The sequence below is a fragment of the Gossypium hirsutum genome, chromosome D11 (assembly GCF_007990345.1).
Source record: "Gossypium hirsutum isolate 1008001.06 chromosome D11, Gossypium_hirsutum_v2.1, whole genome shotgun sequence".
Classification (NCBI taxonomy): Eukaryota; Viridiplantae; Streptophyta; class Magnoliopsida; order Malvales; family Malvaceae; genus Gossypium; species Gossypium hirsutum.
The window spans coordinates 38,584,922-38,610,157 of record NC_053447.1 but is presented as its reverse complement, the minus strand read 5'-3'; the positions used below and the strand labels follow the sequence as shown (position 1 = coordinate 38,610,157).

At 33.2% G+C, this 25,236-nt stretch overlaps 1 protein-coding gene across 5 annotated transcripts; it reads right to left on the bottom strand.

The window, feature by feature from the left end:
• Window positions 1–5,420: 5,420 nt before the first annotated feature.
• On the bottom strand, window positions 5,421–16,845 carry LOC107913676 (regulation of nuclear pre-mRNA domain-containing protein 1B). 5 transcript variants are annotated; one of them, XM_016842328.2, is made up of 11 exons: window positions 16,311–16,845; window positions 16,096–16,202; window positions 15,652–16,013; window positions 9,706–9,869; window positions 9,494–9,588; window positions 8,300–8,547; window positions 7,732–7,893; window positions 7,406–7,562; window positions 7,166–7,308; window positions 7,024–7,059; window positions 5,421–6,355 (listed from the first exon to the last, which is right to left on the bottom strand). In XM_016842328.2, the coding sequence occupies exons 4-11, from the start codon at window positions 9,855–9,857 to the stop codon at window positions 5,594–5,596; spliced, it is 1,755 nt and encodes a 584-aa protein (XP_016697817.1). In that variant the 5' UTR covers window positions 9,858–9,869; window positions 15,652–16,013; window positions 16,096–16,202; window positions 16,311–16,845; the 3' UTR covers window positions 5,421–5,593. The 5 variants fall into 5 exon arrangements, with proteins under 5 accessions (XP_016697817.1, XP_016697819.1, XP_016697820.1 ...); XM_016842330.2 differs by lacking the exons at window positions 9,494–9,588; window positions 9,706–9,869 and having other exon boundaries at window positions 8,300–8,479; XM_016842331.2 differs by lacking the exons at window positions 8,300–8,547; window positions 9,494–9,588; window positions 9,706–9,869.
• Between the last annotated feature and the right edge of the window lie 8,391 nt (window positions 16,846–25,236).

The window sequence follows — 25,236 nt, the reverse complement described above, 5'->3', positions numbered from 1 at the left end:
AACTAAAGCTGAATAACCAGATTTAGTAGTATATTTACCCGATGAATCATAAATCTAGATTAATTTATCCTTCGTATCCAAATAGTTCATTCCTTTTGATTGAAGTTGAGAATAACAAGGCGATGTCAAATGATCTTTTAAAAAACTAAAAGACCATTTTTTATGTCTCTCGGCATAAGATCCCTAAGATTTAGTGATTGTTCCAAAAGATTAGGAGACATGATATCTTTATGAGAAATGCTTCCACTCGCAATAAAATTATTCTTGACATTTCCAACAATCAATTCCCTTAATGAGGAGGTCTCTACTTTTTCCAATACCCAAGAATCTGAAGATTTTTTCTTCACAATGAGAAATGGCTCTTTGCTATAATATTTAGGTAACAAAGTGTTCTTTAAAAGGTTACAGGTGCCATAAACAATCCTCCAAACTTGATTCGTAAAAAGAGCTTGGTTGAGTAAACAACAAGGTTTGATGTCAAGTCCACCTTGATCAATTGGTTGACAAAGCATATTCCAATTGACAAGGTGTAGTTTCTTAGTGTCAGAACCATGGTTCCACCAGAAATTTGTTACAATTTTATCAATATTATCACAAAATTTCTCTGTGGAAGAAAAATAAGAAAGATAATAAATTGGTATTGATGCTAATATTGATTTGACAAGTGTTAGTCTTCCTCCTAGAGAAACTAATTTTGCCTTCCATCCTTGAAGCTTTTTGCTAATATTATCAAGGATTGTCAGCTAAAAAAAGTCTTTTTTGGCAAAATCTTCGAAATTAAATTCAAGATATTTACCAGCAGGTTTATCAACTATAACACCAAGAATTTATTTTGAATAATCTCATAAACCTTCGATGACAATTTAAACTTACAGTCAATTTAGATTTATTGAGATTAGTCTTTTTCCCAGAGAAGTGACAGTAAGTTTCCAAAATTTCTTTAATTTTTTGGCATTATGAGATGTTAGCTCTGCTATACATTAGTAATCACCAACCCAAATTCAAGATAAGATCTAGGTCACCGACTCGCGATTCGGATAGGTCCCACCAAACAGTTGAGTGCGAGGTGAACTGCAAGGGAAGTTCTCGAACCTAGCTCACAAAGTGAACTTGCGGATCTAGCTCGCATGAACTAAGGGAGAGTCGCGGTCTCAGTCCACGTATACCCAAGGAGCTTGCAAAAAAAGAGACCGCGTGCTCTACAGACAACTCAAGGCGAAACACGTGTCCAACAAACTTGAAGCCCGTACAGAATGTCAGTCCCAAGAACAGAGGGGACCACGTGCGTTGCAAGAAACCCTAGGCGAAACACGTGTCCAACAGGCTTGGAGTTCGCTCAAAATGTCTGTCCTAGGAACAATGGGATCAAGGCAAAACAATGGGGTCAAGTCATGAACTGTGATAGCATAAATACTCGAATGCTCCCATTGATAAGATACGAGATAAAATCACTCAACAAACTCTAAAGAAAATAAGGCTACAATCAGCAAAGAAAGAAAAGATGTGAAATAGCCATACCTATTCTACAAAGCTTGATGCCATTACTGAAGCTTTCTTCCGAAGCCTTGATTAAAGCAAGTGAAAGAACATTAAGACACAATATGAAAATATAAGGTGATAAAAGTACCACCTTGACGTATACACCTTTAAGCTTGAAATGACTTGAAAAGTGTGCCATTCACCAACACTTGAAATGAGACAGTTGAAATGCAAGTGATGATGCGATGAATCCACCAATTAGGGAAATTCATTTCCTTGAGGACTGCAGCAATGAAATTCCAGCTTAATTCATATCCAGCTTAAGTTCTCCTAAGATGCCGGGACCCTTTTTCTTGGAAAGGATTTTTTTAAAAGTTCCGCACCTTGAATCACATTGTCATTAGTATGTCTTCCCTTAATGAAAGTATTTTGAAATGAAGAAATTAAGTCTTCAAGAAGAGGCCTTAATTTTGAAACCAAGATTTTGGAAATGATTTTATAAATCGACTTGGAAAGACTTATTGGTCTACAGTCTGAAATAGTAGGAGATGAGTTCTTAGGTAGAAGGGCTATGAATGTTTTATTGATTTCTTTGAGCATTTTACCTTCATTCAGAAAATCTCGAACAAAGGAAATTATCTGATCACCCATAAAATCCTTTTTTTTTAAGAATATTCCTTGTTTAACATCAGGGCCAGGAGATTTCAAAGGTCGGAGATCGAAAACCACTTTTTTGATGTCGTCATCAGTAATAGGAGCATGAAGGACATTAAGGTGCTCATGAGAAAGCTTGGGAAGATTCAAAGAACTTAGATAATTCATTAATTTGTAAAAAGAATATATTTAGGAATTTTATTAAGATTAGATTTTACCTTTTATTTTTATGTTTTATGTTTTAACTTTTATCTCTATTTTATTAGATAATTCCTTAATTTTATCTTAAGAATTTGATTAAGATTAAGATTTTAGGAAGTTTGGGTTTAAAAAAGATGATGGGAAGGTGGAGCGGTCAAGTTTGGTTTTGGGCAGTAATTAAAAGTTTAATTGTTTTTGTTCTTTTAATTCTATCCCTTGCTTTTTTATGTAAGCAGTGTGGTGGAATTCACCACCACCATTAAGCCACTTTCACTTTTTATATTTTCAATTAAGTTCTATTTTATTTCCTCGATTATTTTCTTTTTATCATTCAAACTTTGGGCTGATCATTAATCCAAGAGAGAATTGTGAGGCTTCTCATTATTTCACTGGTTTAAGACATAGATTTAGTTGCCTCATAACATTCTTATAACATCAAGTTAAGGAGGATTTTTTGTTTTGGTGTTGTGCGGCATACAATTGGAGAATCGATACGGTTCATATTTGTCGTATTCTATCTACCAAAAAACAAATCGGCATGACTAATTGAGTGAATGGTTAGATCCTTCAAAGGAATTAACAATCAAGTTTAAATAACTCGCGCAGTTGAGGCCGTTGATTCGAGACGGGTCCTTCTAGTTTGCAAGTTTGTCAAGGAATTAAATTGTGGAAGTTGATTTCAAGTTTGTTCGCTTGGTTGAGGTAACTATCAGGTTGTTCCCGTAATTAATTTACATACGAAAAAGCTGACGGTATGAGGTTATTTCTCAATCACTATAATTGACTTATCGATTGAAGGAGAAATCCACATGAGTTATATTAGAATAGGAAGAAGAAAAAAATAATATTTTAATAAAAAATAGAAGTGCTAGTAATACTTTAAGTATAAGACCTCACACACATGCCCAATAATGAGCTTTTCAGGTTTTTTGTGTATTTGGTACAATTATATAAGCAATGCAATTTTAAATTAAATTAAAACAAGTTCATATAATTATCCAACCTAATAACTCAATTTTCTATTTCAAAAGGTTTATTTTTCACAATTAATTAATCCAATTAAAGAATTTAGACAACTCGATTCTAATTTGGTTAAAATCATAACAACTTTACTGTAATAAAATCTATGCATAAATTAAATTAATTGTTCTATTAAATTATAACTACGATGACTAATCAATTTAATTCTCATTTTAAACTTAATTATTTAATGTCATTCAATTAAATAATGCCCCCAAAGGAATTAAATTAATTTCTTAGTCATCTTGAGAAAATACATTTATTGCGGGTAGTATTTCATGCAATCTATTTCTCATTCGTCATTTTTGTCCATTCTTTTAATCAATTCATATTATGCAATCCATACAAAGTTATGTTGAGCTAGCGAAGGGACTGGCCGGACGTATATAATTAGGGCTTAAATAATTTTTAATTAAGTTTCAACTCTTCATCTATTAATCACAAATTATTTAGTCACGAAGTCAATCCATTAAAAGTACCATGACTGATCTTTTTATTATATATCATTACAAAAGCAACATGTGTTATGCTTTTGTCCAATGACCTTATCATATATGTGTTACTTTATTGGATATCCTTTATCCCTTTAGGTTAAATCCACTTATTTAATCTGATTCATTTTATCTCATCGCCACCATTAAATTATCATTACAATGCTATTGAGATAATATCATTTACTCTTTGTTCGAGCTATGAATTTCATTATTGTGGGTGAAGTCATGTCATACATAAATCATACATCCAATATACCAACTTTCGGCTCACTACCATGAGAGCTCAACTTTCGACTCACTACATATGATCAGACACTTCAGGATTTGAAAAAATAAATAAATGTGCCGTATTTTCATTGGTTAGTTTATCATTTACTAACATTGTTAACTCCAAGTACCATAATAGTACACAGATTAATAGTTCATATATTATATTGGATATTTTCAAAGTACAAGTATCTCGTTAAACATTTTATGAAAGCTTCTTTTTGGACATTTTAAACCTAAAGCGAAGAGTTTTTGTTCCGTACATAAACATTGGTATTGAGGAGTTATTCCCACAAACCATAGATGACAAGCAAACCTTGTGGGAGTGCTCGATCTAGTTTTTTGAACAAAAATTGAATCGAACCACTTCATTCGATTTTTTTTACTCTTAAAAATGAAACCATATTGAGTAAAAAAAAATTCAAAACCAAAAATTTCAATTCTATTAGTTTGGAACAAGTTTTTCTCTTTTTGCAAATTTGGGCTTTATTTGTCAAATAAATAAATATTACCTTATTTTGGGCTAAAAAAATTAATATTGCAATTTTTGATAATTGATCACAACAATCATAATACATACTCTAAATTCATATATGCATTTATAAAGTGAATTAAAAATTAAATTAATACCATAATCATTCATAACCCCATTTAAAAAAAAATCATTTGAAGTTATTTCAAAGATTTTAAAAGAAAAAGCAATATATAGACCTAATGTTTTACTATGTTATTTCTTTTAATAAATTACTACTTGTTAATTTCATTTGAAGTTATTAAATTATAAATCATTCAAATCTTTTAAAAGAAAAAGCAATATATAGACCTAATGTTTTACTATGTTATTTCTTTTAATTAATTACTACTTGTTAATTTTAATTATTTATAATTCAGTCATTGTTATATGTGATATAAACAATTAAATTTACAATTGTCAAACGTATACAACTTATGGATAATTATTTCTTTTATAAACAAGACAAATTGTAAAGAATTTTTTTTTATAAATAAAACCAAGTTTAATAAACTCACTAAAACACCTACATTTTCATATTTTATAAAACACATCCATAACATTTTTGTATGATTATATTATTTCTTTAATAACATAATAATAATTAGATTCAATAAATTAATTCATATAGATATATATTATCTTATTAAAATTATTTCTTTGAAAATGATTTTTTTTCATTAGCGATAATATAAACCCGAAACCAAAATGCTTCAATTTTTCGGCTTTCTTGGCTTCTTTGATCAGCCCTAAAACCCTTGGGTAGAGAAGAAAATAAAGTAGCACGATCCATATTCAACAAAAATAAATAAATAAAAATGCTATTTCTTGCCTGGTTACTAGTTGCTCCTTGAAACCATTTGTATGATTATTCTGGCTACAACTGATTTACTCCACAATTTCAATTCCTCACAAACCAAAATTTCAAAGTTCTCATCTGCCTAATCTAAATGATTGTTTCTATTTACTACGAATGAGGCGGATGACCATAGTACACCATTCCCGGTGGCTGAAGAGGCCGGAAACTGGGAGGTACAGGTGGTTGCTGAGTTACAGGCAGCAGTTGCTGCTGAGTCAAAGAGGCCGTTTGCTGACCGGATGGTATTGGCTGCTGCTGAGTTATTGGCAATGGTAACATTGGACTAACCATGTAGGGAGGCGGTGGTGGTGGTCCAGGTGGCAAAGGTGGCATACCACCATATGTACCATATGGGGTTAGTGTCCCCCCTGATGACTGCAAAAATTGTTGTGCAGCTATGTTAGGAAGCATGTGATATTGAGGCTGAGAGGAAGTGGTTTGGCTTTGCATGGCCGGTTGAGGCACAAGAACGGATTGATAAGAATGGTTTATTGGAGCACATAGTGGTTGTGTTGGCATAAGAGCAGTAGAATCTGCAACTGGCAGTGACTTCTCTGATTTTGAAATTGCATCGGTGACAGAATTGAGGGAGTTTGACTGTGTGGACGCCTTTGTTAGACCAACATTTTTGGCTTCTTCAGCTGCAAATGTAGAGAGAACAGAATGCATGATCATCTGAGAGGAGCTAGAAGCAGCAAGCTTGTCTGCAACCTCAGCTGCAATGGCTGCAGCACTCCGCTTAGGTGTTTCTCCAGCTTTTGCATTGGCGTCAATTGATAGGACCGTTGTAGCAGATGACATTGAAACATAATCCTCATCACTGAGATGCTTCCGCATGTTAAAGGCTTCGTCCGCCTGTGCTTGTGCTACCTATTGTTAGAAAATGTAGAGAACCAACTTTTAGCACATTAGCATACATGGGAGATTTTGTGATCAGCAACAACTAAATTAAGCTCACACCCTGAAAAGCTGGACCAAACTTTTTACATATCAACTCCCAAATGCAACTATAGCAAATTGCCTACTCATCTAAAAGACTATAATCTCTAGTATCCTTCGAGTACACCTTCGAAATCCTAAACTTCATACAAACTAGCGGAAAAGATTTGCAGTGCTATACATTTCAGGAGACTCCAACCATAGGAAAACAGCATTTTATCTATTTATTAAACCAAATGTGATGCACACTTTCCCAAACGCATCACAATAATCAAATTCTATACTGGTCCAGGCAAATAGAAAGGTTCTTTGCAAGCATATACTCCTAACTACCAGTTTCAAGTTTCCCTAAAATTCTAAGATGTGATGGACTTATTAGTTCCAATTGCAACATAAGTTTTAACTACTTCTCATAGGCCAAAGGAGTAACATCAGAACACTGGAACCAAACATGATCCAGAAACTGATAAGAAACAAGCATTCATCAGAAGAACTGAAGAAATAAAGAGTTCAGTACAATTGAATACATGCCATCTTTCGCATTACATCTGGAAATCAGCAAACAGAGGAATGCATAATAGAATTATCTAAATACATACCTGCATCTGTGTACGAACATTCTCTAACTCTGATTCCTGAAAAGGATTTCAGAAAGAAAGGTAATGCTTAATGATCTGCTCGATATTGCAAATAAGCAGAAACATTTTAACATAGGAAGAAAGTTATGGAATATGTAGGTACCTGTTCATGAAGAGCTTCTTTTAACTGTGATACAAGTGCTGCTCTATTTGCTTCCACAGACTTGAGTTTCTCAATGCATTCTTTCAGAAGATTTTCTTCTTCTTCAAGTTCTTTGGACAAGGTTTTCCGTTTTGGATCCTTTGCTGCATCAAAAAGAGAATTTTGAATGATAACACCTTTTAAGAATCCCATAATGAACTTCCAATATATCCTATGAGAAAAACATAATCAAGAGATTACCAATTGAACAGGCAACATCCACATCTTTTTCCATCTTCCTCACTCGATGAACTGCTGACTTGCACTTGCTCATCTCTTCATCCTCATTTGGCTGTTCACTGAGTATCAAATGAAATGCTGAAACTATTTTTTCAGCTGTGCCCCCAATTGACAACTTCTGGTGTGAGAAGCAACAAGATGACATGAGAATTGGTTTTTATCATATTAGAAAGGAAGAAAAGTGAAAATCATTTCAAATAAACCATGCAGTTGAAATGGTATCCTCTGTAATCAAAACAAGACTGAACTATATAATACAAGAGGGGGGGAAGGCCAACAAATCTAACCGTTTTAATGGATCTTGAGTCCCGCTTCACAATTCTGACAGATGCAGAGCGTGGACGCTTTTTGCTTAATTCCAATGGCAGAGGCACTTCTTCACCAAGCATCACATCTTTTAGGCTTCGTGCTCGGGACCCAAATACTCTTCGTTCTTCCCATATACCTACCTAACAAATTGTAATGAAAATGTATAACCATAACAGTTTACAACACTGTTAATAAGAAAATAATATAATACTGTAGAAAAATTGGCTGAAGCACTTATTAACATATGGATACATGCATGCCTAACAAACAAGTAGAACAAACCATAATTTTGGGTGTTTGGAGGTATATCTGCATAATCCAAGTCAACATAAATAAACCCAAGCCAGATGAAAGCATTCAGTTATTTGAACATATTAAATGCCAATTGGTCAACTATAAACATTGTGAAATAGCACAATGAAGCAAACACTATATACCTCGACCACTAAAAAAGTATCGTAGTCATTAAAAAAATAAACTTAAGTTTTCCAGCTAACACGAGATAAAGAGCCATGTCATTCATATTTTTTTAAAGCTGGAAATTACCAATCTGGAAACCACATTCTTCCCGCGATCATCACCATTCTCAAGAAGGTCCTTCAAGGCTGCAGGAAGGACTTTCCAGAACTCATTAACAAATTCATTTCCTTTACGCTTGCTGTTCTGCAGAATATCATTGGCAAGGTACAACAAGGGGACTTTCTGAGCCATCTCTGAGTTGTGAAACTGTTTATCCCATGTTGCAACAACCAGTTCTGCGTTACTTTGGTGAAATATACACCAATGTGACAATGCTATATACAGAATAGGTTAAGGTAATGTACCATACGAATTACTAGTCCATGCAATAGCACAATGGTGCCACTAAAAAGATTAGATGGAAAAAAATTAAACTTTTCTGTTAAACAGTCGAAGCAACATCAAACTTCCAGTCCATGCTGATGGAAATTACTGTGTCAGAACAAGAAAATTATTGTGTGTACAATGTACATCATCACACAGTTCAAAATCAAATAAACCCAAGTTGAACAAGAATGATCTCTTTTTATAAATTTCAAATGCCATATATCTTATAGCAAATTGGTACCATTGCTTTCTCCCGATTTGTGAGTCTACTAGTTAATACCATCTTATTTTGTTTTAAGGTTTTTGATTACGAATACCTTAACAAAATGAGCAGTAGACCTATTGAAGATCTAAAAGATTGAGCGTCTTATATGTCTGGATCATCCAATTGCTACATTTTTCTTCAAAACAACCTCGATTGTGAGCATATTAATAGTTTCTGCTATCAAATAGCGCATAATGAATCATAATAGAGAATCTCGGGAAAATATGCATAAACTGAGATAATGGATACAATAAGTATAACCAACCGTGCTTAAGTTTTAACAGTTAGCTTCAATTCTCAATCAATTAGCTTAAGAGAGAAAATTAAAATTTTTAAATAGCTAAAATTGAGTTAGCTGCATAAATAACACAAAAGCAAACTCAAGTAGACATAGGATCAGCATCACTAAACAAAAATTTACATACTCACATTCCCATTAAAAATCCTTTCTTTGACAGAGAATACATCAAATACGAATATGCATTGAAAAGCAATACAAGCAAACATAGAACTCATAACATTTTTACTTCTCATCTCCTATACTAACACAAACAACTTAAAGAAGTTACTTAACTACTACCAAGATTGGAGGAGGGAAAAAGAAGGAAAGAAAGAACGAAAAAGGATACTTTCAATACACTGTTGAGTGCTGTTGAGCTTGGAAAGCTTATCTGCAAGTATCTGTTCACTGAATATACTATTCATCCCACACCCACCAAAAACCCTAAACAATGCCCAAAGGCCCCAAATTTTTTAAAATATTTTTGTTTGAAGGGGGGGGGGGGGGTTGGCCCTCTGAAATGGAATATAAAGAAGAAACAATTAAAACCCTAAGAATTACCCAAATTGAAGTGGACTTGGATCTTTAAACCCCGAAGTGGAAAAGGAATAAAAAGTGGATCCAACTGAGAAAGCAAATAAGGGTATTTCCAAGTTTGAGGAAATGCAGAGGATGAAAGGATTCGAACTGCGTGAAGAATCAATGGCCTGCATGTCACATAAACCCTAAAACAGAAAGGTAATTTAGAACGATGAGACGACGAATTGGATAATTTAGAACGACGAGACGACGAATTAAATCAGAAGCGCATTAAAGAAATACAGAAATTAGAGAAAGGAACCCTAAAAACGTTTTTTTTTTTCAAAGGAAGGAAGAGAGACGTTTCAAAAAGGGAACGAGAGGCGTTTGAAAAGAGAGAAGAAACGGAGGTTTTAGGGTTCTTTAATTTTTGAAGTTTGTAGCTTTAGTTTGTGAGGCTTGCAAGATCCAACTTAATATTTGCTGTTAGGACCAAAGGCAAAGGCAAAGGCAAATGTTATCCTAATATTGATTAAATAAGATAAAATTTTGGGCCAAAATAATTAAGATAAACTTATCTACATTTGTTTGACAACTAAAACAATTAAAATAAGATTTGTTAATGAGTTGTGTGGAGGGAAATTATTACTTCCATAGAAATTTTCAAAATACTATTCATGCTTAATAATCATCAATATTATCACCATACAAGAATTTTGTTCATCTCCTTTAAAAGCTTTGAAGGATTCAGGAAGTGATAATACTTCGCCAATCAAGAAAATGTGATTATTTGCTATATTTGGGATTTGAACCCCATATCTTTGGTGAGTAACCCTTCAAAGTTTTCAACGAAGTTGAATGATAAAACTCAAGTATAAAAGCAAGTCTAATCTCTCCTCAACAATTTGTTTAAGTTTTTATTCATGTCGTAAATTAAAATTAAAATAATTCTTTTCGTTTGAATAAAAAATTAATTAAAGTAATAATGTGATTGTTTTATGGAAAATACTTATTATATTTTTTATATTTGTTTTAGGGAAATTAACTTAATAAATAAGAAATGCCTTACAAATCAATAGAAAACCAACCTCTTTTCTTGTAAATTGAATTAAAAGTTCAAGTCATTTTTTGAAAGAATTTCCTTTATGAATTAATTTTTATATAAAAATTAAATTTAGTCAAGCACAATATTGTATTAATAATAATTTTTTTAAAATATTATAATATGGATGTCAGATATTATAATTTCTATTATTTTTAACATTATAGTTTTCAATATTATTAAATATACATGTTCATTTTAATAGTATAAAATAATTTATTATGTTAATAAATTTATTTACTTCACAATTTTATTTTAATAATAAATTTTAACCGTAATAATTATTTCAAATTTTAAATAATATTCTTAATATTTCATTGAAAAATGTTTACTTTACTGTTTTAATATAGCAAATATATATTTCAATTTATGATTATTTAATAATAAATAATTTATAACATAAAATATGAATTATAAATATGATTATTTATTTAAATCATGCTTAGCTTCATTTGTTATTTACAACTTCAATGTATTATTATCCACTCTCATATATGTAATACTAATTTTTTTGTATGTATAAGTTGAAATACATTTAATTATTATTTTATTTAAAGAAAAATGTATCATTCACTACTTTTTTTTATAAATAAAACCAAGTTTAATAAACTCACTAAAACACCAACATTTTCATATTTTATAAAACACATCCATAACATTTGTATGATTATATTATTTTTTTAATAACATAATAATTATCTCTGTGCTCCCAAAAGTGCTTCGTAGAGTCCTAGAGAAAGCAGTATCTTCTGCGGCTTGGGATGGAAGAAAGCGGTGGTGAGGATAGAGAGGGAAGGGATGAGATCTCCCTTTTAGCAGTTGAACTCATTCAATTAACGGTTAAGGGGTCGAAGGCGGTACCAAATTCCAAACCAACGTTGATATGCACAGTTTGGACAGGAAAACTCTACAACCCAGAAAGCTTTAGGGCACAGATGAGAAGTATTTGGAAGACCAAGAAAAATTTTGAGATTCAGAGGGTAGGTCAAAACCTATTCTTAATAGTTTTTGAATTGGAGGAAGATTTGGAGTCAATTTTGGAGGGAAGACCGTGGCTTTTTCATAAGAGTCTTATTTTATTCAATAGATTAAGCCAAGAGATGGAAAGAGATCAGATTAGCATGACCTCTTCACCGTTCTGGATAAAAATTGATTTGCACTTACCAGAGTTTGATAAGAAGGATCTCATGCATGCAATTGGTGTCACATTCGGGGGGTTATCAGATCTGAAATATGCGATACTTGCTACCGACTCAGAATTAGTTTGGATGTCCGGAAACCACTATGTCGAGGAATTTTCGTCTCAAGCATTAATATTAAGAAAATGTGGGTTCCTTTTGTTTTGGCTGTGGAAGAATGGGGCATGGACTTACAGATTGTACTCAAATAATACCTGTAAGAAAAGGCAAAATAAGTAGTGATCCACCTTATTCAATGGCTTTAAAAGCAGAATCAAAACAAGTTGGAAAAGAAAGTTTGCAGTTTAGTGCTATGTGGAGGAATGCGAGAGTTCAGAGCTCATACACAGGAGGTGAAGTATTGCTTGATGAAAGGAAGAATGAGATATAGGAAATCCAAGAAAATATGGAGCTGATGGGAGGAAAAGAGTTGCTGCAAAAGCAGGAAAGCAAATTTGGGCCAGAGGAGGTCGTGAAGATGGACAGTAGCAAAGCACAAGTGTGTACAAACATTAATCAAGAAAAGAGAAAAAGTTGGAAAAGAATAAAGACATTGTATATGGAGGTAGAATTAGCGGATGCTAATAGTATGAGGAAGAGAAAGTTTACAGAAGAAGGTAGTCTGAGGAGTGATGAAAGAGATGGAAGTAAAAGAGTGAAAATGGCTGACGTGGAGGAATGTGAAAGAGCCTGCTCAGAAGGGACGTTGGAGTGTTCAGAGCAAACGGAGGTACAACATTTACTAATATCAGTGGCTGCCAATTGGCAAGCCGACCGGACGCTATGAAAATAATAAGTAGGAATGTTAGTGGATTGGGGAGTCCATGGGCAGTGAGGAGGCTTTGCTTTCTTCTAAAGCAACACAATCCCCCAATGGTCTTCTTAATGGAGACAAAGTTAGATAAACATCGCATGGAAAAAGTTAGAAGGAGATGTGGTTTCAACAATGGTATTGACATTGAAGCTGAGGGTTCGCGAGGAGGATTATCCTTGGTATGGAAAGGAGACATTGAAGTATGTTTACAAAGTTATTCCAAGAACCATATTGATGCTACGATTAAAGGAGGTGATGTAGAAGTCAAAGTTGATTGGAGATTCACGGGGTTTTATGGTTCGCCCTATGCTAAAAGATAAGAGTGCTACATAGAATTTGCTAAAAAAGTTGGGACAAGATAGGAGGCATCCCTGGCTGGTATGCTGTGATTTTAATGAGATACTTTTTACTTATGAAAAATACGAGGGCGCACCAAGGGAGGAGAGTCGAATGGAGGCGTTTAGAGAGGCTTTAGGAGATTGTTTACTTGAAGATTTGGGTTATTCAGGGGCCTTGTTTACTTGGGAAAAGGGAAATTCATCGGAGACGAATATTAGAGAGAGACTTGATAAGGGGGTGGCAAACGACAAGTGGAAGCAATTATTTCCAGCAGGTATTATCAAGCATTTAACTCATTCCATGTCTGATCATTGTCCTATTCTTGTTAATGCAAAATGTGGAGACACTCATAAAGGCAATGTAAGGTTTAAATTTGAGGAATGGTGGATCATAGAGGATACATTTGAGGAAGTAGTTAGAGATTCCTGGGAGTCAGGAGTAGGCACAGTTTATGACAAGCTCAAAAGATTAAAGATTGATTTAAAGTTATGGGCAAATTCAATAAAAGAACGAAGAGAAGGTTTGAAGAAAAAGCTTACTAAGCAGCTTGAAATATTAATAGAGCAGGATAGGAGTGATGAAGTCATGGCAAAAATAATCGATACCAAAATTCATTTAAACATGGAGATTGAGAAGGATGAGCTCTATTGGGAACAAAGGGCAAGGGCAAATTTCTTAAGGTAGGAGATCGAAATACGGCTTTTTTCCATAGATTCGCCACAATGTGGAGGAAAATCAATACAATTTCAAAGTTAGATCTGGAAGATGGGGGAGAGGCTAATGAAGCTAGTGAGATTAATTAAGTGGCTACCAGGTACTTTCAGAATTTATTTACATCAAGTGAAGCAGTAGATCCTTCTCATCTTCTAACAGGCATTGATAGTAAGATTCCAGTAGAAATTAACAGAGCCTTGATGAAGAAATATACAGCAGCAGAAGTTCATGAGGCTTTGAAAGGAATGGGCCCCACAAAAGTACCAGGTCGGGATGGTTTTCCAGCAATCTTCTTTCAGAAATTTTGGCAGGAAATTGTTGATTTCTGTCTGGGAATTCTTAATAATGGTGAAAATTTTGGTTCTTTCAATCAGAGATTGTGTTGATTCCAAAAATCTCTAACCCTACTAGCTTAGCCAATTTCAGACCTATTAGTTTATGTTCAGTCCTTTATAAAGTGGTGGCAAAAACAATTGCAAATCGACTTCAAATCGGTATTGGAAGGTGTATTGATGCATCTTAAAGTGCGTTCGTCCCAAGAAGGCTAATTACAGATAATGTGCTACTTATCTATGAGATTCTGCATACATTTAGACAAAAACGAAGAGGGAAAAAAGGATATATGGCCATAAAGCTTGATATGAGTAAAGCCTATGACAGGGCTGAATGAGGTTATTTAAAAGAAGTCATGTTATGTATGGGTTTTGATATAGAATGGGTAGAGTTGGTCATGAAATGCATTTCTACTACGTCCTATGTTGTGAATACTAATGGAGGTTATGGGCGAAGTTTTAAGCCAACAAGAGGATTGCGACAAGGAGATCCTTTGAGCCCTTTTCTCTTTTTAATGTGCAGTGATGGGTTATCAGCCTTGATGAGACTGGCATCGAAGGAAAGGTTGTTACAAGGAGCAAAGGAAAGTAGGAGAGGCCCGGAAATTACACATCTACTCTTTGCAAATGATTGTATTTTGTTTGGGGAAGCAACAAGAAGGGGGCAACGGTGCTCAAAGAAATTTTGAAAGAATATGGTAAAAGTTTCGGTCAATGTGTTAATTTTAACAAATCTACAATCTTTTTCAGCACTAATACTACAGAAGACAAAAAGAACAAAGTCTCGGCAATTATGGGGATAAGAACCTCAACAAATATGGAAAGATATCTAGGACTTCCGAATGTGGTGGGCAGACGGAAAAAGGAATCTTTTCAATATCACAGAGAAAATTTACAGTAGAATCGACGGGTGGAGCACCAGAATGTTGTCGCAAGGAGGCAAGGAAGTATTTTTGAAGTCGGTCCTACAAGCTATTGCAACATATGCAATGTCTTGTTTTTTATTACCTAAGTCATTTTGCAGAGATATAGAAGGCGTTTTTGCTAAGTTCTGGTGGCAAAGAGTCATGGGAGAAGAGGAATTCATTGGTGTAAATGGACTTACTTGTGCCGGTCAAAAGGAGAAAGGGGTTTGAGATTCAGAGATATGGCTAAATTTAACGTCTCATTATTAGCTAAACAGGGTTGGAGAATATTGAACTATCCAGATTCATTATTAGCTCAAGTTTTAAAAGTAAAATATTTTCGAATAATAATTTCCTTGACTCATGTTTGGAACAATGCTTTGTATACGTGGAAAAGTATTTGGGCTACAAAGGGTATTTTAAGGGAAGGTATGTGCTGGAGAGTAGGAAGGGGAGAACAAATTACAGTTGGTTGCGACAATTGGATCCCCGATGTGGGAAGAAACAGATTATCAGCTATAGTCACAAATTTGAATGATTGTAAAGTTGCCGATCTAATCAATCAAAATAATAGAACATGGAAGGAAGAGTTGATAATTTCTACCTTTCCGGAGGATTTAGCTGAGAAGATTATTGGTATTCCACTGGCAGAGGATCCTCATGATGACTTCCGGGTCTGGAGTGCTGAGGCGTCGGGCAAATTCACAGTTCGTAGCTCCTATAAACTATTACAGAATATCGAGGATGATCCTAGAGCTTATGCTTTACAAGAAGGCTACAAGGAATTTTACTAAAAATTATGGCTATTGAATCTTCCCTTAAAAATCAAAATTACAATCTGGAAGATATCGTGGAATTTCCTAGCTACACGGGTTAATCTACTTCAGAAAAAACTAATAAACACAATAGTGTGCCCACGATGTGGAGTCGGAACAGAGAGTATGAATCACCTTTTTTGCGAATGCCCTGTGTCAAAATCAGTATGGAAGGAATTACCATGTAATGTTTTGGTGCACGAAAGACAGTTGGAGTTTGCAGAGTGGCTTACCGGAGTTTTTGCAAAGAACTCGGAATCTTAGTGTAGGATATTTTGCTGTGCATTATGGGCTATATGGGGAGATAGAAATAACAGAGTGCATAATAAAGTGAGCAAATCTGGAAAAGAAATAGGCCGATTCGTTAGTAGCTACATAACAGAGTTGGACGGGATAGGAAAAAGTAAAGCACAATCATATAAATTGACAAGCAAATGGAAGAAGCCACCTGATCAGATTGTGAAGATAAACTTTGATGCATCATATGATGGAAAGAGTAAGCAATCGGCTGTGGGGATTGTGGCTAGAAACAACGAAGGCAAGGTTTTGCTCTCATGCTTGATGATATATCAACAGGTGGCATCTCCTTTTGCGGCCGAGGCGCTCGCGAGCCGGAAAGCGATCAAAATTGGTAAAGAAATGAAATGGAGAAAAATCATTATTGAAGGAGATTCATTATCGATAATAAAGAAATGCAGATCTAATATCCCAGATAAATCACAAGTATGTGCCTACATCAGTGATATTCATAAGCTACAATCAAGATTCCAGGAATGCAGATTTGAACATGTTCCAAGAGCAGTTAACAGTCTTGCGCATACGATAGCAAAAGCAATGCTGAGGGATAAAAGAATAATATACCTAGTTGAGGGAGTCCCTGAATATGCAGAAGATAAGAGAGAAAAGGGATGGAGTGGGAGAACCGGAATGAATGAAAGGGATGAAAATGAAATGGGTAAATCGAGCGGAGGCAGGTAAAGCAAAGACAGAAAATGGGGTTTCCTCGGGAGTATGATTTCGTCTTGAAGAAGATAAGGCAGGTGAAGGGACAAGACGATTGAAAGTTATGATGCTGATTGGGAAAGATTGTATAGCAGCATTAATGGCTTCCAGAAGGTTCAGTTATGCTGCTTTTTAGGATTTCATAGGAGTAGTTATTGGCGTTTCAGCTATTCATTTTTTTTACTGTTTTGTTTTGGTGATGAGGTCAAAATTCCAATCGGGCCTGGTCTGGTTCAGAATTTATTTTCTATAACTTTTGAATTCAATAATAAAGCCCAATCTGTAACTATTTTTCAAAAAAAAAATTCAAAATTAAAACATAATAATATATAAATTTAATTTTTAAAACATGATTATTGATAACTAAGGTAAAAGTGTGATGTTATCCATATTCTTATTTCAATCCAAATATTTGTTCTTAAGTTTCAAGAAATATTATTGATTCATTACGGAAATGGTTTTTAAAATATTTATCTAAATTTTTAATATTTAAAAATTATCATTATTTTTTCTTTGAGATATTTCAATTATCTTTTAGTTAAAACTTAATCTATGAAAATTATTATTTATAATTGAAAGTAAAGAAAATAATTTAAACCATTAATAACTCATTAAATACTATTTATATTTTCTTTTCAAAATAGATCCAATTGAATATAATTACAAATACTTATCCAAATAAAATAAAATAAAAAGCAATTATTATTGCCATCAAATGGTTGAATATTTAATTTGCACATAATTGGTTTATCATTTAATAAATTTAAATATTGGATTGAAAATAATAAAATAAATATAGATCAGATATAGAAAATTTATTAGATAAAAAAGGAAAAATATTTGTTCTTTTTTATAGAATATTTAGAACTACCCATTTCCCCTCTCAACCCATAAATATGAGGATAATGTGCTTCAGTACACTCAAATCCACATCTTTTTTACAACAATGCCCACACCAATCGAGCTAAGGACCCATTTGAATATATATTAGTTATAATTACATATTTATATAAAAATTGAAAACTCAATATCTAATTTATGACAATTATTTAAAAATCAAGGTAAAAGAAGTTGTAATTTTTTGTTCAATTAAAAAATTACTTAATTGAAAATATTAAAGTATTTACATTGGCGAGTATATTTCTACTAATTTTTGTAACATTATAATAATATTTTGTGTATATTTTAGATGACAAATAAAAATTATCTTTATAAATAAAAATGATTATAAGTGTAAATGCATTTTATTCGTTTGAATATAATTACTTCGAACAATTTTTTAGATCATTTTATTTACACTTGATAATATTAAAAACAATACTTTTTAAAGGTGGTATATATGTGCTTTCTATAAAATAACTCGAGAAAAATACTATTTAAATTGATAATATTAATTTTTGGGTAAACTACATTAAGCCACTCTAAAATAGTGTTGCTTCTATTTTGATCACTCTAATTTTTTTTTGTCAATTTAGTCACTCTAATTAAAATAATTGTTCGAATTGGTCACTATCGTTAAAAATGACATTAACCCACTAATGGATTACTGACTTGACATTTTTTTTTTTACTTTTGACTAAAACTAGGGACCTCTCTATAATTAGTTCAAAATATTTTTTTGGGTTTATTTACAACATAGAGATTTCAATTGTGGCATCATCAACATTTGAATCCTCTTTAAAAAGAGAGGATCCAACAACGACGATGGCAAACTATGACCATGACCCCACCCTTTCCGATGAGCCCACTTGCTAGCCTACCACCCCCGACTATCACGATCAGGCTAAATTTTTTTATAAAATTGATGTTATTAACGCATCATTTATTAACAAAAAAAAAACCAAAATAATTCATATCAAATAACCAATCAAGCTCCATTTTTTTATATATTTTTAACCAAGCTTATAAAATTTCCACCATAACCTTATATCAAAAAGTTCTTCGATAAAAGGGTACTATGATGAATAATAAAGTAGCCACCAACCATCAAATTTGTAGGAAATGTAGAAAATTTACCAAACAAATTACCAGAAATATTACTTTTTTACTTAAAAAGAAAAAAAAAAACTTTCTAAACTCAAATCTACTCCTTAAAGTATAGACGTGAAGCGATTTTTTTCATTTTCCTTTTTTTAATTGAATTCTGATGTTAGGATTTTCATTTTTCCGTTTTTTCTTAAGAAGCTAATTCACTTGTTTGGATAAGACTAAAACAAGTTTAGAACTCAATTTGAGTTTCATCTTTCCCTTAGTTTCTCAACAACCCAGAAAAAAAAATTTTCAATAATAAAAATAGATCACGGATAAATTTTAGATGTTTCAACATAAAAAAGGTTGGCTGGTAGTGTTATGATGGCAAGTAGGCTCATAGAAAAGGGTGAGGTCACGATCATGATTCATCGTCGTTATTGTTAGATTCTCTCTTCTTAAATATGATTCAAATGTTGATAAAGTTACCATAGAAATATTCATGAGGAAAATAAACAAAAAAAAAATATTTTGGACTAATTATGGAGAGGTCCCTAACTTTAGTCAAAAGTAAAAAAATGTCATGTTAACAATCTATTAGTAGATTAACATAATTTTTAACGACATTGACTAATTCAAACAATTATCTTAATTAGAGTGGCTAAATTGACAAAAAAATTAGAGTGATCAAAATAGAAACAACGCTATCTAGAGAGATCGAAAGTATATTTTACCCAGACTTTTTTAATTCAAGTTTAAATATTTATAAAAATCAATATCAAAGTTAGAAAATTAATATAATGATATTCTATCAATTTTGTAATCATTGAAGTTATATGTTATTTAATTATATTATTTTTAACGTTGTTTAATTTTAATATTATAAATTATTAAAAACAAAATAGTGGTACAATAAATTATGTTTTTATCAAAGATTAAATTATTATTTTTTTCTTAGTTAAAATAAGCTAAAATAATATTTTTTCTTAAAAAACCAAATGGAAATTAAAATAATATTTGCTTTATTGTATTTATTTAATTAATATAACTTATTATTAAAATTTAATTCTAAAAATTGAGAATTACTTTACGTATAACTAAAAAAATGAAGTATTTCGAAACTCGAAAAACTAACGTATAGAACTCTTTATTTTTATAGTTATTTGTGTTCCTTCTTTTATATTGTATATGATAATGCCAAATTAATTATTAAATTTGAATATTTAATCTTTCTCCTATCAGTGTTCCACATTTCTTTAAGTATTTCTTTATTAAGAATTATGCTAATATTATATAAAAATTCTTTTTTCTTGCAAACATACGAGCATCTATTCCAAATCTTGTATTTTGCTTATTAACACTCGGAATGTGTTGCATAATATTAGCATTATCTAATTTCATTTTGTACTTTAACAATTATTCAAACTTACATCTTAACTCGACGATGTTGAGAGTGTTTTCTAATTGGAACGTAAGTTGTAACCATAATAGCCATATTTTCTATCAAAATTAAGTAAAAAAAAGATTAAAAATAATTGAATTAGCAATATTTAGACGTGACCATTTTACTAAGAAAGGCCAATTTCCTACTTTCTTTACAGAAATGGACCACTTTATTTATTATTTACTAGAATGGGCCGAAAATACTAAAACGCATTCATGTAAGAGCGTTTTAAGGGAAAATTTCAGCAAAACGAGTCCCTAAGGGAGCGCTTTTGCCATGTCAGCAAAAAACGTGCTGACATGGATGCGCTTTGCTAACATGGCAAAAGTGCTCCCTTAGGGACGCATTTTAGCTCGTATTTTTTACCCCCAACGGTCAAAATTTTAAATGACCGTTGGGGGTCCAATGGTAAAAAAAAAAACCTACAAAACCCCTCCTATTTTTTTCACACAAACATTTCTTCCAAAATTCTCAAAAAAGCTCTTAAATTTCTCCCTAAATTTCTCAAACCTCTCTTTAATTAACTATTTCCTTTAATTTTTTTTCTAAATTAGTATTTTTTTATGATTTCTAAGATATTTGATCGTGTTAGCTATGATTGGGGAATTAATTCGTCTCGACCATAAACATATCTCCGTCTAACAAATGAAAATTGTAACACCCCGAACCCGAGACCGTCGCCGGAGTCGAACACGAGGTGTTAACAGACTTCAAACCACTTATTTGACATTTCCCAGACAAGCTGCCAATCTGCGTACTAGTCGCTTTAAAAATCATATCTTGAGTTTTGAAACTCGAAATCCAGTTCCGTAAATTTTCCCTAGAACTAGACTCATATACCTATATGGTAGAATTTTTGTAGAATTTTTGGTCAGTCCAATTAGTACAGTTTATTAGTCAAAGTCTCCCATGTTACAGGGATCGACTACACTGACCTTTGTGCATTACGACTTGGATATCTCCCTGCACAGAGCTTCAATACTGATGTCGTTTGTTTCTATAGAAACTAGACTCAGAGAGAAATCTGTACGTATATGGCATGACTCCTAATTATCTCTGGTTAATTTATAATAAATTTCCAAAGTCGGAACAGGGAATCCAGAAACCGTTCTGGCCCTGTCTCACGAGATCCTGAATATCTCTTAACATACTGTCCATATGATCGTTTCGTTACTTCTATATGAAAATATACTCATCGAGCTTCGATTACATAATTTATTCATCAATTAATTCCACTCCTACTATTTTTAGTGATTTTTAAATCTCACATCACTGCTGCTGCCAGCATCTGTTACGAAAGCAACTATGCCCATTTCGTGATTTCTCCTTGATCTAACTAGTAATTCATCATACATATCACAAATTATGATCATGACTAGCCATGCCAAAGGCTAATCATTGTCAAACATCTCCCTACTACACTATTGCCATATCATGAATTTTAACACCAAAAATAACCAACCATGACATATGGCATATAAAAAAAAAGGGTCGAATTACCAAGGCTTACGACCTAACGTTATAAACCAAACCCAACCGACATTTATGCCATTTTCGCATGGCTAAAAGTTTACATCCCAAAGTTCAAACACAACATAATAGCCTATACATGCCGAAATGTTCTCCTAAGCCGACTAAGAAGAAAGTACCAAAACTTGCTAGCCGGTGTGATGACTTCGATGACGGCCCGACCACGCAACAAGAGACGAGTCCAAGAAACCTAAAATAGGTGACAAGGAAACACCGAGTGAGTATATAACTTAGTAAGTCATAAGCAATGCACTACCATCCATTAATAACATTATCACAAGAGGAAGCAAAATGGAACGAGGCTAGTTACTCCATCCATACCGAACCATACCATAGTTCCTCAAACCTATCGGTTCAATCTCATACCAAGTCATGCATTCACATTCCATATACTAATCAATAGGATATTTGAGGCATTTTCATACATCATTTTATTTTCGTTACAATCATACAACTAAACGACCTTTCACCTATTCCACGATAAATCTTATGTACGTGACTTCAATTATAATTGTCACATAGGTTCAAACTTACCAAGCTCAACTTCAAATATAAACATAGCGCCTAGTAGTCACGAACTCAAGGTACTTACCCGATCCGCTGTCCGTGATTAACTCAATAATGTCGCACACTTAGTGCCCATAGTGATTCAAAAATATATATTAAGTCCACACACTTAGTGCTATATAATCAACTCGCACACTTGGTGCTATATAATCAAACTCGCACACTTAGTGCTGTACAATTTAAACCCGCACATTTAGTGCCAATCTCATGATCATAAATGTTTATACCCGCACACTTAGTGCCGAGATCAACAACTCAATACATCTCACCTCTTTTCTTTTCATTCAACACTTTCATCACCACATGCATACATGTATATAAATTTATCATTCCATTCGGCATAATTACATAGGCATTATGTCTATTTAGATCAATACAAAATATATGCTTGATGACTTACTTTGTGTTGGGTAGGACGGTTCCAACTCGGCTACTCGATGATCTTTTCTTTGCCTTTGCTTGATTCTCCTCCTTTAACTCCTTGAGCTTAATCAATAAATCAACTAGTTTAACCATCTTGCTAAACATTCATAATTCAATTACACATGCATATGTATGTTTGTATATTCGGCAACCATCCTCACTAATTACCCATTTAGTCGATTATACACATAATTAAAGGTAACATCACGAATGGGCATACTTATGTATATATACATATATATGTATATATATATACTTCGGAATGGGCATCACAATTAGATTTAACACCACCTTCATACTCAATTAGATGGCCGAATGCATGTATATATGCACAATGTCAACTATAACATTATTTAAACACCTAATTTCATCTCATGAACACTCGACCCATTTTTACCCCATATGGCCGAATGTGTAAGATTACATTCAACACCACCGATGTACTTAGTTAGGTGGCCAAATATACCAAGTTAGACTTGACATTATACGTCACAAGAACTCTAATTTAATTTGTCAATTGCTTGGCCAAGAACTCACAAGTGCCTTATCTATAACCTATTCGGCCTTACTACTTAAACTTAGCCTTTCATACACTTATCTCTATTGTTTTAGAAGGCCGAATCCTTATGTGTTCCAACATCTAGCTTACTCAATTCAACACATCAAAACGACATTTAGGCCGATTTTGCTAGCACACAAGCCTTTGACCGAATGTCCTTGACCTCTAGTCACCTAAATTTTTTTATTCTCTAAAACTCATCCAACTCATATTTTTCATTGACAACCTCCTTAACTTCAATTTATTCACATCTTTAATCATGCTACATTCGACCATTATTTAACAATAATTCATGTATCCTTTTTATTAAACACTCAAAATCAACCATCTTCATACCTCATCACCAAAGACATCAAAATACCAACCAAGAATGTAACATTCATGGCCGAATATCATCTCCATCAATTAACAAAATTTGAACCATGGCTAGGTAGATTTCAAACTTACAACTTAAAATATACATGAATCTCAAAGAATAATATCAAACATACCTCAATCTAGTTACATGCATGGCCAAACTTCTTAGAAACTTTTCCCCTAGGCACCGAATATTCAAGAGCTTCTTAATCAACTTGAAGATGACCAAATGCCTTAACTTCACTTTCTTCTTTTTCTTTCTTTAGGTACGTCAATTGTGATAAGGAAAAGGATGAACACTCCTTCTTCCTCCCTTATTTTATTCATCTTTTTTTTTTCTTTTTAATTCCTTTCTTTTATTTATTCTAATTTACTTACCAATATTAAATAATAAACAACATAAACTTGGAGGAATGGAACCATGCTTGGCCGGCCACTTATCAAGAATTGGGCACTTTGACATGCAAACCCAAACTTTCCTATTTTAATACTATTTGGTCCTTACTTATTTACCTATCATAATTTTCTAAGTCTCTCAACTAGATCCTTTCAAGCAAAATTCACATTCCTAATACAAAATTAAAACATCAAATTTTTATACAAGTACTATCACACATATAAGATATGCAAATAAAATTTTAACTAAATTTTATGACTCGGTTTTGTGGTCCCGAAACCACTTCCCGACTAGGGTCAATTTTGGGCTGTCACAAAAATGGTAAGATTTAATTTCAAATTTTGAATATTATTTAATTTTTTCATTTATATAATTTTAATTAATTTTTATTTTATAATTTTTTTATAACAATCTATAGATCGGGTGTTACAATGTTATATTCGTAATATGTCTAGTCCTCTATCAACATTGATAGAAAATTACTTGAGTGAAGCGGGTTTTTGGCACGTGGCCAATATAGGCCGAGGGTGCAAGTTGGACCTGAAACTCATTAGCGTGTTCATAGAGAGGTGGAGACCCAAGACACACATTTCATCTTCTATGCGGGGAGTGTACCATCACTTTGGAGGACGTGCAGTTACAATTGGGATTGCCGATGGATGGGTCCATACTCACCAGGTCTGCTCAATCTGCTAATTGGGGAGCCATATGCTACGATCTTTTGGGTGTGATTCTGGATAATATTTACGGAGGTCAGATCGTGATGGGCTGGTTATGAGACACATTCCCAGAGCGGGGGATGATTCAACTGAAGTAGAAAGAATACGATATGCTCAGGCATACATCCTTGAGATAATTAGAGGTTATCTGATGCCGTACTTGTCACGAAACCTCGTACATCTGAGGTGGCTGCTGAAACTCGTTGATTTTAGAACAGCTGGTGAACTTAGTTGGGGATCTGTCATGTTGGCAACATTGTACCGGGAGATGTGCGGGGCGACGAAACCAAATAAAGCCAAAATCGGAGGTTGACTATCACTACAACAATTATGGGCTCGGTTACGCTTTCCATTTTTATGTCCTTAAGTAAATCACCCATATACATTCTCACTCATAACGAGGTAAAA

Excerpts from the sequence above, each read along its gene's own strand:
- LOC107913676 (XM_016842328.2), bottom strand. The coding sequence starts at position 9,857 with ATGCAGGCCATTGATTCTTCACGCAGTTCGAATCCTTTCATCCTCTGC. Across the intron at positions 7,309-7,405 it reads GGATGTTGCCTGTTCAATTG|CAAAGGATCCAAAACGGAAA; the intron begins GTAATCTCTTGA and ends TTTTTGATGCAG. Across the intron at positions 7,060-7,165 it reads AAGAAGCTCTTCATGAACAG|GAATCAGAGTTAGAGAATGT; the intron begins GTACCTACATAT and ends AATCCTTTTCAG.